The sequence below is a fragment of the Bactrocera dorsalis genome, chromosome 4 (assembly GCF_023373825.1).
Source record: "Bactrocera dorsalis isolate Fly_Bdor chromosome 4, ASM2337382v1, whole genome shotgun sequence".
In the NCBI taxonomy this organism is placed as follows: domain Eukaryota; kingdom Metazoa; phylum Arthropoda; class Insecta; order Diptera; family Tephritidae; genus Bactrocera; species Bactrocera dorsalis.
The window spans coordinates 20925042-20942278 of NC_064306.1; the positions used below are offsets into that span (position 1 = coordinate 20925042).

The window sequence follows — 17237 nt, forward strand, 5'->3', positions numbered from 1 at the left end:
CACTGGTTTATTTGCTTGAAAAGGCGCTGACAAGGTGAGAATTCCTACAAAATTGGGGGCTCGCCCAGGAATTTCACCCAGACGTGAGCTAGCAGCAGCGAAAGTTGACGCAATCATCATCAACGAAGTGGATTAAAAGAAAGAGGAATTCCGAAATAGTTGCATAAATCAACAAATAACGCACATTTCGAAGTGACACCAAAAAGCAGCAGATTCCAGAACAATAGCAGCCGAAGCAGAACAACTTCAGCGAACTTTCGAAGTGACGCCAAAAAGCAGCGAAGATTCCAGAGCAACAGAAGCTGAAGCAGAGCCGCAGCAGCCGAAGCAGAACAACTTCAGCGAACTTTTGAAGTGACACCAAAAAGCAGCAGATTCCAGAACAATAGCAGCCGAAGCAGAGCCGCAGCAGCCGAAGCAGAACAACTTCAGCGAACTTTCGAAGTGACGCCAAAAAGCAGCGAAGATTCCAGAGCAATAGCAGCCGAAGCAGAGCCGCAGCAGCCGAAGCAGAACAGCAGCAGCCGAAGCAGCATTCGTAGCAGCAGAGCAGAAGCCTATTTAAAATCCAGAGTAATTAACCGACACCATTCGAATAAGAAGGAGAATAAAGAAAAAGCCTAAACAAGACGAAGAAGCAGAAGCAGAAGAACCAACAGAAAGTAAGTACATGCAGTAGAAAGAGAATACAGAAAATGATATCAGAGGATTAAAGCTGGAAATAATTGAAAGAGTTTATGTTGAAAAGAAAATAGAGAAGTGTAAAGGTGTATAGCAAGAAGTAAGAAGTACATGAAATAAATTGTAAGAAGGCAAATTCTCAATGCAGAATAGTTGTGAAGAAAAAAAAAGTTGCAAGTTGAAACGTGAAGAAGAAAGAAGAACATAAAATAAGATGTAAGAGTACAGACACTGAACGTAAAAGAAATATGTAGTATGCAATATTGAATGGAATAGAAACATAAAGAATAATGAAAGTGCATTATTAAAGAAGGTTGATATAAGAAGTTGATATTAAAGTAGTCGAAAGGAAGAAAAGAGTAAGAAGTGGCAAACTAACTATTCGTGGGAATAGAAATAAATTCTTATTAGATTCAGTCAAACTGAAAGAAAAGAAGCAATTGAAGAACGCAAACAGTGAGAATAATATCTACGCTATAGATAATGCAGTAAAAAGACAGAAATATAGAAAATAAAAAACACATCATTTATTAAATTCAAACTACGAGTAATATAAGTGATCGCCAGCAGTATTTTAAACTATATACGTATTTATGTATACGCATGCACATATTCTAAGCAACTTTTGATAAACTTTTTTTTTTAGTTATAAGCATCTGTATTTTTATACTTGTTACAACAAGGTCTAAATATAAGTTGTTAAGATGGACTTAAACACTTTAATGACTTTGACAGTTAATGGACTGAAGGACAAGTTGAGAGAAATTGGTATTTCGACTACTGGACAAAAACGAGAACTTCAGGACAGACTACTGCAGCACTATGGCTTGTCACGAAATGAGCCAAGCGATGATGAGTTGAGTCGGTCGATATACGATGACGTTCAAGAATGCAACATTCCACAGTCTTCCCAGTCCTTTGTGCGGCAACAGCTATTTACTCTTAAAGATTTAGGTGATTGTGTTAGTTCATTTACTGGTGAAGGGTCGGTAGATATTCGGTTTTGGGTAAACGAATTCGAGATGAATGCAGATATAGTAAAGTGGAACGATTTGCAAAGATTTGTTTATGGCAAGCAGCTTCTACGTGGAGCAGCCAAGCTTTTCGTTAGAAGTCAAAGCAATGTAAGCAATTTGGAAAACTTAAAAAGTGCGTTAATTACTGAATTCGGTGCTAAGCTTTGTTCGTCAGATGTTCATAAGCTGTTGAAAAATAGGCTTAAACACTCGAATGAAACGTTACGTGAATATTTATATAGCCTAATGGAAATAGGCAAACAAATTAATCTAGACGAGGCCAGTGTCATTGATTATTTTATTGAGGGGATTCCGGATTCACGATTTAATAAGTCTTTATTGTATCAAGCAAAGAATATAAACGATTTAAAAGAGCAGATAAAAGTGTATGAAAGGATACGAAAATCTAATGCAGGGTTAGGTAAAGTAGGCACAAATGAATCTAGGAAAGAGAGTAACTTATCAATGGTAAAGCCAAAAGAGGAATCGGTTAGAAGGTGTTTTAAGTGTGGAGATAAAACGCATATAGCTGCACAATGTCCACAGAAGCAGTTCAAATGCTTTAAGTGCAACGAATTGGGTCATCGCTCTTTCGAATGCAAGAGTAAAGATAAAAAAACGAATGACCCAAAGAAAGAACCGAGCACGGTCAACATGTTGAGGAACGATATTTTTCAACCGTTTATAAATAGCGTTCGGGACGAGTTACATTTTAAGACGGTCATGATTAACGATTTTAGATTTGAGGCACTTATTGATTCAGGATGTTCACTAAATTTGATTCGATACGATACGTTATTATTAAGTGGGGCCGGAAATAAGTTGACTAATGACCGAAGGAAGCTTTATAGTGCTTGTGCTAATGTCATTGAGACCATAGGCAGCTTTGAAACTTTGATGCATGTAGATGAACTATCACTAAATGTCACCTTTCATGTAGTCAAAGAAAATGATATTCAATTCGCAGGGATGATAGGAAAGGCTATTCTGAAGGATGTTGATATCGTTTTAACAGAAGAGGAAGTTGTTTTTAAAAATAAAAGTTTATCTTATAAGCCGAAAGTTAACAATAATCAAACGCAAACAGTTGAGGTAGATTCCAAAGCCAAAGTAGTCACACCAGAAAAGTGGATACAAGAGTTCGATGTCATGAGCTTGAACGAATTAGAGGAAATAAAGACAATGGATGTGAAGCATTTAGAGAAGAGTCTGGCTAAGAATGTAGAAAATTTAGTAAACAGATATACAACGACAGGTAAATGTGTATCACCCGTAAAAATGGAAATTGTGTTGTCAGATGAAGTAGCTGTTTACCAGCGGCCTAGGCGAATGTCTTTTGAAGATCGTTGTTTTGTTGATAAGCAAATTGAGGAATGGCTAAGAGACGGGATAATACAAATTAGCAACTCCAACTTTGCTTCGCCTATTGTTGTTGTTCCAAAGAAAGATGGAGGAAAGCGCTTATGTTGTGACTACAGGCAACTGAATAAGAAGATAATAAGGGATAATTTTCCAATGGTCGTAATGGACGATGTCTTAGATAGGCTGCAAGGGGGTCGAGTTTTCACGACATTGGATTTGTCCAATGGGTTTTTCCATGTGCCAGTAGAGCCGAAATCGAGGAAATACACAGCATTCGTAACTAGTGATGGGCAATACGAGTTTTGCGTGGTACCATTCGGTATTTCAAACTCACCTGCTGTATTTTGCAGATATGTAAACGCTGTTTTTAGGGCATTAATCCAAAAAGGTACAGTGATTACGTATATGGATGATTTGATAATTCCTTCAAAAGACGAAAACGAGGGCTTAGAGAAGTTGAAAGAGGTTTTGCAGGTTAGCGCCGCGTACGGACTGAAAATAAGGTGGACGAAATGTCAGTTCTTAAAGCGAAGAGTGGAGTTTTTAGGGTACGTTATCGAAAATGGCACTATACAAATTTCCGAAGAAAAAACTACCGCGGTTAAAAATTTTCCTTTACCATCAGAAAAGAAGAGCTTACAGAGGTTTTTGGGGTTAACGTCTTATTTTCGACGGTTTATAGCGGGTTTTGCAGTTATCGCAAGACCATTATCAGACTTGTTGAGGAAGGACGTAGTTTTCAGATTAGGAGAAGAACAACTAGCAGCTTTTAAGCAACTTAAAGCTCAGTTACAGAAAGCGCCAGTATTACGGCTATTTTCCCAGAACGCGTATACGGAAGTCCATACTGATGCCAGTAAGTATGGGTATGGAGGTATGTTATTGCAGAGGGACCCAACTGACCAACAACTGCATCCGGTGCAATATATGAGCCGGAAAACAAAGCCGGTGGAGGAAAATTACCCAGCGTACGAGCTAGAGGTTTTAGCTATCATCGAGGCCCTAAAAAAATGGAGGATATACTTATTAGGAATAAAATTTAAGATCATTACTGACTGCAACGCGTTCACAATGACCCTTAGGAGAAACGATATACCCCCAAAAATTGCGAGATGGGCGTTGTTTCTCCAAGATTTCAATTACGAAATCGAGCACCGGGCAGGGACTAGAATGGCACACGTTGACGCGCTGAGTAGGGTGTATTGTTTAATGTTAGAAGACTCATTAAAGTATCAACTTAAGCAGGCACAACTCAAAGACGAATGGACAAAAGCAGTTCGCAGAATTTTAGAAAAAGACGAGTATGAGGACTTTTACGTTAAATATGACATCCTTTTTAAGAATCCTGAGAAGGAGTTGATAGTAGTACCAAGTCTTATGGAGGATGAAATCATTAGAATGGCGCACAGACAGGGACATTTTTCGATAAAAAAAACCCAGGATATTTTAGAAAAGACGTTTTTTATTCCTCAAGCCAATGCTAAAGTAGGCAAGATAGTACGAAGTTGCATCGAATGTATCGTCAATGAATCCAAGAGTGGGAAAAAAGAGGGATTTCTAAATACGATAAATAAAGAAGACAAACCTTTAGGAACCTATCACATTGACCACGTTGGACCACTGAAGACGACCGGCAAGTCGTATAATTTCATTTTGGTGGTGGTAGACGCATTTAGCAAGTTCGTGTGGTTGTATCCTACGAAGAATACAGGAACAGAAGCAGTAGTAGAGAGGCTAAAGAAGCAGGCAGCTATATTCGGTAACCCAAAGCGCATCATTTCTGATAGGGGGACTGCGTTTACCTCGAATTTGTTCAAAAAATACTGCGAGGAGGAGAAAATTCAGCATTTGCTTATAACCACAGGAGTGCCGCGGGGAAATGGGCAAGTAGAAAGGATGCACAAGGTAGTGGTTCCCATGTTATCAAAGTTGTGCACAGAGACACCTACAAATTGGTACAAACACATAGATCGCGTACAACAGTTTATAAACAACACACCTCCGCGAAGTACAAAGCAGACACCATTCAAGATATTAACTGGACTTGACATGCGTATGGCCAATATGCCAGAGCTACAAGAACTTTTAGATGATGAAGCAGTAGGTGAGTTGAACGAAGATCGCGACTTAGTAAGGAAGCAAGCTAGGGAAAATATTTCGCAAATTCAGCAGGAGAATCGCAGGTCGTACAATCTGCGGCGTAGAAAGGAAACGAGTTATGAACCGAACGATCTAGTGGCGATTAAAAGAACGCAATTCGGGAGTGGACTAAAATTAAAACCAAAATTCTTAGGTCCATATAGAGTTGTGAAGAAATTCAACCATGGGCGGTATGAGGTCGAAAAAGTAGGAGACCATGAAGGGCCGGGAAAGACATCTACAGTGGCAGAATATATGAAACGATGGACCAACTCATTCGGGGGCGAATGAGATCAGGACGGCCGAATGTAGTGCTGGTTGTAGCGTGACGAACAACTGACGAAGACTGTGTACTCACCTTAAACTTGACGAGAAAGCAATGACTTAACGAAACACGACAAACGACGGCTCGAACATTTTTAAAAGACAAGACGAACGGACATTACGAGTTAGACCGCAGCGGAAAGAAGAAGTAAAGAAGTTTGTAAAGAAGTTATTTTAAAACTAAACTTAATTCTAAATAAATATTTTTCATAAAACCTAACACTGGTTTATTTGCTTGGAGAGCCGCTGACAAGGTGAGAATTCCTACATACATATATACTTTCCGTATCGTTTAATTAAACGTCAAACCTACCCGATTCAGTCAAATGACAAAATCTGTACGCTCCCAGTTTCAAATGATAGGAGAGTTGGCAATCTCTCTATCTCTGCTGGTACCACAAGCCCTGAATCTTATCTTCCAAAAAGACGTCGAGTAGAGGTTGATGCAGAGAAGATGTTAGACAATTATTCAACCTTCGCTAATTTCGTGCTAAAAATTAACTTAAACCGAAAATCACTTAAGGCACCGCAGACGATTCCAATCGAGACCTATAGCAATTTTCCTTAGCGTTAGGCGCTTGTCTTAAAGCGGTAGTTCGAAGTTCTTTCCCTGATCAGAATGTAATTCCATTGGAACATCATATCTCGTTAGCCACTTGTTTATGAATACGAGGTATGACAATTAAGTAATGAGACTGATTCCATAAAAACCGTATATTTGAAAATTATTCTACAACTCTGCCATCCCTTTCAAAGTAGCCCCATTGGGCAGCTATACAGCATTTCCAGCGCGTTTTCCATGCTTCGTAACATTTTTGGAACGCTTCGACTGGGATGTCCGCGAATACTCTCGTCATGGCCGCCTGGATGCCCGTAATAAACTCAAAATGACCACCGATTTTGTTTTAGGAAACAAAAAGAGTCACAGGGTGACATGTCGGGCGAATAAGGCGGCTGTTGCAACACGGCGATCCCTTTAGAGGCCAAATACTAGGACACGCTGAGGGTGGTGTGACACGGCGCGTTGTCGTGATGAAGGATCCAGTTACGAGTGATGTCTGGGCGCACCCTGTTGACTTGTTTTCGCAATCTTTCGAGTACTTGGCAATAGAAGACTTGATTCACAGCTTTCCCCGGTGGAACGAATTCTTTGTGGACGATTCAAGGCTATCAAAAAAGGCAATAATCATCGTTTTCACCTTCGACTTGCTCATGCGAGCTTTTTTCGGGCGGGGGGCGCGCGGAGACAACCATTGTGAGCTTTGGCGTTTGGTTTCCGGGTCTAAGAGCACTATCACTATACACTCTTACAATTTTAGCGTACGTTTCCGAAGCTGTTTCGCCCAATCTGGCGCAAAATTTTATCGCGACGCGTTGCTCTTGATTTCGTTTTTCCATTTTCGTGACGAGCACTACAAACACACGTCTACTCAACTTGACGCAGCAGGCGAACTAAACAAGCTAGAGCGATGGTACATATATCAATGGAGGGATGTCGGAAAGAGAGAAATGGAATTTCAAGGTCACAGGTTTACCACAAGCGCGGCAATAAAATCAGTCTCATTACTTAATTGTCAAACCTCGTACGTCCCCTACTACTTCATTAAATTGATTAGGGATTGGGTATACCTAAGGCATTTGTTGAAATAGTCTTTTACTATCATAACGCATTTTTTTTAATTTAAAGGACCAGCTATGTACATCCAAAGCAATTCACTTAAATAGCGTACCCGAATTGTGTTAATTGCTTTGACGGTGGCTCCGGGACCTCGGCCTTGAGGCAATTGACCATTCTCTCCATATATGTGTCGACCAATAAAAGATTTGCTTCAATTTATCTAAGGTTTTCATGATAACCATGTGTTCTCAACAGTTTTGCAGTTCGTTGAGAACTTCTTATTTCGGAACAATCATAAGAGCTCATCAACTTCAGTCCTAATTTTATCGTGCTCTTCCGACAGTGCTCAAAGTGTTGCTCCAGGTCTAATTTTAGTTATTGAATCATTAAAATAATTATCTAATTGGGACTTTATTTGGCATTCCTAAATCTCATATCAAATGTAACGGATTTCCTGATAAACCGTCTACTCTGACTATGAATAAAGTTGGTCTAGATCGTGATCCTATTAACTTTATTTTCGTACTGTTACTTAGGAATGTTAGGATAATATTATGTACGAAATATGATAGAAACAGGAGAGTAAATCAGCAGAAATGTGATATCACCTAAAGCTTTGCGGTGCCACGCCGCGTTCACAGTTTCAACCCAATGTTTGTCATTTTCAATCTGCGAAATTTGAGATTCAATTTCGCTTAACTTCACCCGGTAATATAAGAATGTATGGATAATTTTATGTACCGAATTTGGTTGAGTAAGATATGTGATTTCCAACAATGTTTCCATAGCCACGTTCATAGTTTCGACCCAATAAAATTCTTAGCGTTGTCGAGATTTACATATTTCTCTTTAAGTTTGACGTTCTTGATCAATGAAAATTTTAAGTTTCATCAAGCTTATACGAATTCAAATATATGTACATAATGTAATAACATACGCATACAAAAGCAATAAAAACTCTTGACATATACTGCGTAAACACGACTAAGAGCATCCGATGCTTTAACACCAAGATGATTTTGAGCTATTCCATGCATATCTCAAAGTGTAATAATGTCCTTACGAAACGTTCACTCAAAGGTTGAAAAATTCAGTCAGTGTGGTTTTTGCGGGTCATTAAATCTTTTCTTGAACGGTATTCTCCATAAAATAGAGATGCTGACCGTTTTCCATGTGTAGCGGAAGACGTATAACAGATATCTTCCTGCTCAATAGGTTAATATTTCATTTGTGGGCTGTACATTTATCTTTATTTTGCGAATAGAAGATCACCAGATCGTTTCTTTTATTGATATACATACATATGTATGTGTGTACATCAATGTGGACGTTAAATAATTTACAAAAAATTAGCGAATAGTGCAAAATCGAGCTATCATGAACACCACTGCGTACTCGTATTTGATTGAGAAACCTTGTCCTAAGAACATATTTGATTCATGCATGTTTTGTGTTCAAAAAATGAACATGTTCGTCGCTGCCGGCAAAGCACGGACAACAACATTATACATATTTAAAAACTTTTACATATATATTTCACAATTATTAAATCTTACTATTGATACAGTCCACTAATATTAGATATTTATGTTCAAATATATTGAACATACACACATATACACAAACATACTTAAAATGCATTGTCATGCAAAAACATTCAACAAACAATAACACAAATATTACTAAAGATAGGATGTTTGCATATGATGACCCATGGGTTCTTACAATACATTTTAACAACTGTTTGTAAATGTACTCACATTAAAACAAATCCAAGGTCACATAACATATGCACTAGAAAACAATACACTACCAAGTAGCATAAACAATGTGCTGCATACATATGAACACACACACATACACATATATTAAGTTATTTAGGATACTTTGAAAAATAGTATATAAGGTTTCCAAATTTATAAATAAAACTAGAATGAATAAATTCTCACTTGACTAAAGACGTTTTTTAATTCCCCCCACCAGTGGTAAGGATTACTAAAATCTTTGTTGAGTTTAAGTTTGATCTTACAAATCAAACAGTTTGATATATAATTTCAAACATTTGGTCCTTCGAGCCGGATTGTTGGCTCAGCCAAAGAAAAGACCTGTATAAGGAAAATACAGGCAAGTAAGACCTGTATGAAAGAAAATACAGGCAATATATTGTAAAAGTCCATATATATATGAATATATATAGGCAATGTAAAAGCCCTGTTATTTACACAGGCAAATTAATACAGAAATTGTAAGACGGGTTCATATTCCCGCATATTTATATGATCACATAAGCCGTTTAGTACGAAACTAAACGCTGTGTAAAACTGTTTATTTAAAAAATTATATATTCAGCGGCTGTGAATCGAGGCACAGCAAGGTCAACCAGGCGACCAAAACAATAACCTCCAACTATTTTTTTTAAAGAATAAGAACAGTTCATTAAAAAAAAATAGTTGAAATGTCGAACACTGCGGACATGGTACAAAGGAAAGGCGATCTACGCGTAGAAAGGATCACTTTTGAGAAGAAGCTACGCGTAGAAGACGCAGATACAATGATAGGCGTTATAGAGCAGGCAATTGAAAGAAGATCGAAAAGAATTCAATCTACAATTGCAGATGCAAAGATAAATATAAATAATAAAGACGAAACTGAAATTGAAAATTACGAACACCGTCTCAAGTTCTATTGGAGCTGCATGGAGGGGGATATCGCCAAATTGGCGATGAAGTACAAAAAGCCACGTAATGTTTTAGGATTAGAAGAACTTTTTGTTGAAATCACCAATACTTTACGTGTATTAAAAAAACAAAAGGAAATCAACTTAATAAAAATGAAAATATTGGAATTACCAAAAATAGAATTGCAAATATTCTCAGGGGAGTTCCGAGAATGGCAATCATTCAAAGAGCTCTTCGAGGAGTATGTCCATAATAATAAGGACATTAGTAACTCCAAAAAGATGAGCTATTTAAAATCTTGTCTTCAAGGAGATGCTAGACTAATGGTTAGTCACCTGATAACGGAATCAGGTGCAAATTACAACACTGCTTGGGAATTACTGGCACACAGATATGATAACGTGCGCAAACAATTTAACGAACAGCTCAAAATGGAAATGGAGAAGGCACAAACAAGTCTCTCCGATTACCAAGCTTTTGCTCAAGAAAAATTCGCAGCACTCGAGTCACAACTGGAAGCACAAGATGTGGAACATAAGCGTACACTCGATTCGTATCGCTTAGAAATTGATAACAAACTCTCACAAAAGCAACAACAACTCGATGAAGCCGAACAACGCGAACTCAAATTAAAAGAGCGTTTCAATTTATTGGCGATTTCCGAGCAAGAGTTGTGTGAAAAATTGACTAGCACTGAAAATGCCTACGCCGCCCGCTTCCAGGCGGCCACAGAACGAGAACATAACTTGAATGAACGAGTGCAAGCGCTGACAAAGGAACTCAATGGGCTTAGAGCTTCCAATGAGAATAGGGAACGCGAGTTGCGTGACAAGTTAAATCTGTCGCAGGATGAGATTTCGGTTTTACGATCCTCACAGCGCAGCTTTAACGAGACCCTGGATCGCAGCAGTGGCATTAGTTCGCCATCGGAACTGGCGCGTCTGCAAAGTGAAGCGGATAGTTTGCATTGTGTGTTGGAGTTAAAACAGAAGGAGATTTCCAAGTTGACTGAACATAATGAGGAGCTAATGCGTGATGCTGAGGAACGTGGCATTTTGCAGAGCAAAATATCATTGCTTGAATCAAACAATGAGATGTTGAAGTCAGAGCTGGATATCAAGTTGGAGAAGGAGAAGGACTTTCTTCGTAAAATCAATTACAAAACAAAAGGGCAAAAGGAATCTTGGAGAGCTACAACTGGAAGACAAGACGTTAACAGGTATTTTATTCCCCGGGAGAGTCCTCACTTCGGAGGAAGTAGGGAAGAGGGTTATTTTTTTACAGATGAAAGAATGGATCTGGAACCGCCTGATGAAGAGCCAAATGAAGACATGGCAATTAAAGACGCTGACGATAGAGGTATGACAATGGAAGATGCAATACTGAATCCAAAGGCCAAGAAGAAGAAACGGATGGCATGTCTACCAATCAAACACATACAACAATTACCGAAAGACGAAAGCAGTAAAGTGGATAATACTAAAACAAAAAAAGATGAAGACAAGAAGATACGAGACACAACTTCTAAGACGAGAGACGACAAACGTAAAACTATTGATACAAAGAAGGATGCATCAAAGAAACCTGAAGTGGAGAAGGATAAGCAACGCGATAAAGAAAAGGAGAAGGACCATAATAAAAGAGACATAAAAGTAAATGAAACTATTGAAATAGCCGAAATAGATCCAGTTGGAAAAGCGGATGTAGTAACAACCATTTGGGAGTTACTAATACCATGGCAGCTTGCGTTAAAACAAACGGACAAGCTAAAAACCAAACGACGACTACAAGCTGCAATCATTTTCCCAGCAGTCACTTTTGCCGCCCGGGAGAATGTTCAAAATTGAACATGTTCGTTGCTGCCAAAGCACGGACAACAATATTATATTTAAACCTTTTATATATTATGTTAAATAAGATAAGAAATAATCTTACTATTGATACAGTCCACTAAAATTAGATCAGGATACCGTTGTAACGAATTAGCAGAAATAGTGATGAACAAACTAATTCAACATAGAAAGGCTCGTAGTCATCGTGAACGTCACTTAGTTGGCGAACATGACACGATCACAAATTGTAAGTTACTTTTGTCGCCCGGGAGAATGTTCAAAAAATGAACATGTTCGTCGCTGCCGGCAAAGCACGGACAACAACATTATACATATTTAAAAACTTTTACATATATATTTCACAATTATTAAATCTTACTATTGATACAGTCCACTAATATTAGATATTTATGTTCAAATATATTGAACATACACACATATACATAAACATACTTAAAATGCATTGTCATGCAAAACAATAACATTCAACAAACAATAACACAAATATTACTAAAGATAGGATGTTTGCATATGATGACCCATGGGTTCTTACAATACATTTTAACAACTGTTTGTAAATGTACTCACATTAAAACAAATCCAAGGTCACATAACATATGCACTAGAAAACAATACACTACCAGGTAGCATAAACAATGTGCTGCATACATATGAACACACACACATACACATATATTAAGTTATTTAGGATACTTTGAAAAATAGTATATAAGGTTTCCAAATTTATAAATAAAACTAGAATGAAATATTCTCAGCTCGACTAAAGACGTTTTTTAATTCCCCCCACCAGTGGTAAGGATTACTAAAATCTTTGTTGAGTTTAAGTTTGATCTTACAAATCAAACAGTTTGATATATAATTTCAAACATTTTGTTTTGATTTGTCAAAAGAATTTTTTAATTTTTCGTTGTTTACAAGCAATCAATTCTACCAAAATATGTTTTTTTTAAAGCGTAAAAATTTACACTTTTTCTTTTAGAATAATATCTTAATGTTTTTAAACCGAATCATTTTGGGATATGGTTTGGAATATTTGTAAAACAGCGTAATGGCATTTAACCCTGGACGGTCATCCTTTTTTTTTGTACATTAACGTCATCCTTCGTCAATTTTATTTTTTTTATTTATTTATTTCATTATTAATAAATACAGGTCAAAAATAAAAAGGAAAACTTATATCGCTGTACGAAAGCGGAGATCAACACGAACAATTAAAAACATATTTACAATGAAAATAAAATACTCGTATTTCGTAGTCATTGTGACGAAGGATGACCGTCTAGGGTTAAGAAAAAGTAATAATTTACTGATTATTAAAATCCAAAAATAAACATTAATTTCTGCATAAAGAGAAACGTACGACTTTCTTTTTGGAAATTTTGGGAAATTCTTGTTTATGTTTATCTAGTTATTTATTCAATCCCTAACAGTTTCACAGTAGTGAGTTGCAACAACTGTCGATTTACTCCCGAATATATTTGGATGTTTTCGCAGAATATTATAAAAATGTATCCATTTACTTCTTCATTAAATTGCCTTAGATTGTAGTGAAGCAGCAAAATTTCGAGTATGCAATTAAGCGCAAATATGAAATCGCGATACATTCTTTCTTTGAGTTGCCTTGAACTTGACCTGTCTTGACTTCTTTGTAATTTATGAACATTTCATATACATATGTATGTATGTTGTCAGTCTTTCTTAGGTTAGTTATAGTATATTGACCGAGAACTTTTTACAAATATTAATCCGTAGTTATAGATTTTTATAATCAATGCACTTCCGTTTTAAACGCATACACATAAATAATATTAGAGAATATCCAGAGCACGTCCTATAACTTCGGTGCATATGAGCTACCATATATGTACATACATATATGGGTCAGTAGTTACGAACAAGTGCTTTGCTCTACATGCACACAAATATTATCTAAAGGAGATTGTTCTTCTCACTATTTACTACACTCGGTCACCAAATCACTAGCTCACTCGGCAGTGCTGAAAAGCTGTAGCCTTTACACTTATTGGTGATATGCACTTTTTGATTTTTAAACCCGATACACGTACAAAGAGTATGCAGCCATCCCGCTCAGTGCACGCTTTGCGGGCGATATGCCGTTGATGTTGCTGTGGCTGTAGCATCCGTAAAACTGCGCCACACCAAACGATTTTCATTTGTTTTAAGTGTATCACAATGTACTAAATTTGAGTGCATGTACGTACGCATGCCTCAAAATCTCTTTTACAACAGAAAGGCAAACATTTTGTGACAAGTCTTAGAGTAAAGAGAGAGTCTTTAACAGTAAAATTGTCCTAACCTGGTAGACCTGTTAAGCACTGTTATCTTTACTGCCGACCCTAAATAAAAGCGGCATCGATAAATTAGTGTATATCTTCTCATGCCCATAGATTTTGTATGGCACATCCCTACAAAAATAAACGCGACGGCAACGCTGGGGTTGAAAAATTTGATTTTGAGAGCGCGTTAAGAAGAAAACTAAAAGTTTCTTGACGTGCGATATTTAATGCTTGTACAAATGAAATGAAAGTATTATTAATAAATTAATTCGTTTGAATTTTATTTCTTTTGTACTAATTTTAGAATTTAAGTGAGAATTTGACGCAGAGTTGCTGCTTCTTATAGGGATGCTGCGTTGGCTTAACATCGTCTTTAATTAGGAATGCCAGTTACTCTTATAATGGCGGATATATATCTAACATATGTATGTACTTGGACTGGTTCAATTTCAAAAAAATGAGTATGGACAAGACGATTAGCAAAATAAATCATATAAGTTATAGGTATATTTTACATGTAGTATATGCATATACAGTTGTTGGCACCTAATTATAAACGGCACTTATTTTGAAGTAAATGATGTTATTTTCCAATAAATCACGTATTTTTACAGTGTTTGTCATGTATCTTATTGAAATAGATGATAAACTTAAACTTTAATACAAACAATTCATTTAAAATTCGGAAACATTCTATACTTTAGGATGCCAACGTATTTCTTCTTATTTAAAATTCTATCAACCTTATGGAGCGGACCAGCACCATTTCAGCAAAAACATCTCCAAACCATGATCTTCCGCAATACTTAACTATGCATGAAATCAGGACCTATGCGATTCATTTAGTTTAATCGCTCCAAACGGCATATTTCCATTGATTTATGGTCTAAAGCCAATAAGAGTTGGCAAATTGTTCTCATGGATATTTGGACATTACATTCGACTTCAATTTCTCGTAGAATGTCAGTGGAACTCTTTTTTGGGTCTCTTCGGGATATCGTTGTGATTCTGCGGTGTATTTCTGTTGCATATTTCTGGGTATTTTTTGCATGCAATATTGGAAATAGTTTAAAATTCTGTATATGGTCAAGGGCATTGAAAACAATTTTTATTGAGCATTTGATCAGCATTTTTTTTTTGTAAGCTTTTCCAGCCTGACGAGGGTCAAAAATGTTGCTACGTAGGTCAGATGTACAGTTGTTGCGTTTCCCCATTACAAAGATTAAATAAAACATTTTATCATATTTTAAACAACAACTTCGAAACAAATAATTACCAGAAATTAGTAATATTGTTATTAAAAATTAGTACCGTGTGTAATTTAGTTTCTTTAAACAACTGTTTCTAATTATTTACCTTCTAAAACGTAACGCATATACTATGTGGTAAAAAATTAACAGTACTTTAACTGTACAACTACAAAACTGAGCGAATTTAGTAGCAAATAGAGTAACACAAACAAGGCAAGACCTTTGGGGGAAACAGTTTATTGTTATACTTATCAGCCACCTACAAAAAGGGTGGAATTTTAATTAGTCGTCAACATCTGTATGTATATGTAGAAAGGGTCAAATGGGCAACATTTTTTGACTAAGCATTACTGGTGGAAAGGTTCTGTCGCTTATACAAAATACTAAAAAGCAAACTCTTTTGTATGTTTATTTAAGGAACGAATTACGGGGCATCCATAATGTGGTTTCAGTATAAGATAATTTTACATTAAATTTATTTTAATATTCTCGGCGTTCATTTGTTTTGTACATCCGTGAATTGTGGATTGTCAGAGAATATTGATACATCACACGGATAACGGGATTCTGGTTTTTAATGCCGGCTAACGCTAATTCACTAGAAAAGAAATTCCGCTTTCTTCTTTTACTGCTTCTTAATAAAATTTCAATTACTAAAAAGCAACAGTTGCCAATTTGAGGGAAATTAACTTATCGCTTAGGTAAATAATAGGAATATGCAATGAGTGTACATTATTATGTATGTACGAGTAAATCAAAAGTTCGAAAATTGTAATGAGGTTCCATCTGATTGTTGAAGAAAATATGGCTGTAAATACCATGTAATCGGCAAATTTTATTCATATTCGCCAGAAATTGCTAAGGTCGAAAAGGTGGTTATACCAGGATTTTTATACTTGTGCAACCAGTTGCTACATAGTTTTCTTCACCTAACGCTTGTATGTATCACCTAAAATTAGTCGAGATAGATATAGGATTATATATATATATTAGGGTGTTTTTTATTGAACTGTTAATTTTTTTCAGTCCCGTCACAAAATTTCTTTGAAAATACCTTAAAAAAATTCCCTGAAAATTTTATCTTTTAAAATTAACATTAAGAACTGGACCAACCCTATAAAAAATTTCCATAGAAAATACACTAAATCGTGAGTTTTTATCTTTAAATTCCTACAGATCACAGGTATTTTATGGCATCGCTTTGACTTTACACGCATATTTCTCAGAATAGTTCACTCTACAAAAGTGCCCAGTGCAACAAAGTCGTAACCCCACCGGCGAGGTAGTACGGGGCTCTAAACCCGATTTTTCGAAGAATTTCGCATGTTTTTGTATATATCTCGTAAATGACGGGAGCTATAGAAAAAATGTGCGTGACAAATTTGTAGGAAATTTTATTTGCCGAGAAAAATTGAAATTCCTGTCTCTCCGTCTGTCCGTCCGTCCATTCGTCCGTTCGTGCGTGCAAGCTGTAACTTGAGTAAAAATTGAAATATCTTGCTGAAACTTGGTGCGCAGTTTCCTTGGTATAAAAAAATTCGAGTCCACAAATCGTCATTAACCGAAAGTATATTAAATGTCATAACTAATACTGCACAGGCGATTGCAGTAGCACAGGTACCTGCCTGTAAATGTTTTAAAAAGGGGGCTTGGCCACTATGTTTATTGATTTCGACTAAACTGAGTACGTATCATTTTTTCGGGAAGGATTTAGTATACAGTCCCAGGATATCAAGGATAAAAAGGATATGGTCGGATAGAGGAGATTATCCTGATCAAGGATATATATGGTTATAGCCACAGGAAGCTTATAGTTTCCGAGTTATTCGCGTTTAAAGTTTAAAATTTTCAATATTTTATTTACATATTTTCGATATATAAAATTAATTTTGCACTTATATTTTTTAATTTTATATACACTAACACATCACTTATTCATTTGCACACATTTATTTTATATACTATAGTGCAAAAATTGCTTTTAATATACATTTAAATTATTGTTGAATTATTATTATT

The 17237-nt window shown here is 36.4% G+C and overlaps 2 protein-coding genes across 10 annotated transcripts in view; one reads left to right on the plus strand and one right to left on the minus strand.

Annotated features, from left to right (window-relative positions):
• Nucleotides 1-17237, minus strand: part of LOC105227736 (fibroblast growth factor receptor 1-A) — a 64425-nt gene that overhangs the window by 30019 nt on the left and 17169 nt on the right. Inside the window, exons 1-2 of one of the 9 annotated variants that reach the window (XM_049454827.1) lie at nt 13624-13873; nt 7253-7505 (exon numbers count right to left, since the gene is read on the minus strand). The exons of 4 other annotated variants lie outside the window; for them this stretch is intronic. The gene's annotated coding sequence lies outside the window, so the exon portion shown is untranslated. Of the gene's footprint in view, nt 1-7252; nt 7506-13191; nt 13875-17237 lie in introns of those variants that run through there. 4 more of the 9 variants (XM_049454829.1, XM_049454832.1, XM_049454828.1 and 1 more) reach the window with 4 other exon arrangements.
• Nucleotides 1386-11665, plus strand: LOC125778245 (uncharacterized). Its single transcript, XM_049454941.1, has 3 exons — nt 1386-2952; nt 5029-5163; nt 9999-11665. Exons 1-3 carry the CDS (start codon nt 1386-1388, stop codon nt 11663-11665), a joined length of 3369 nt encoding a protein of 1122 aa, XP_049310898.1.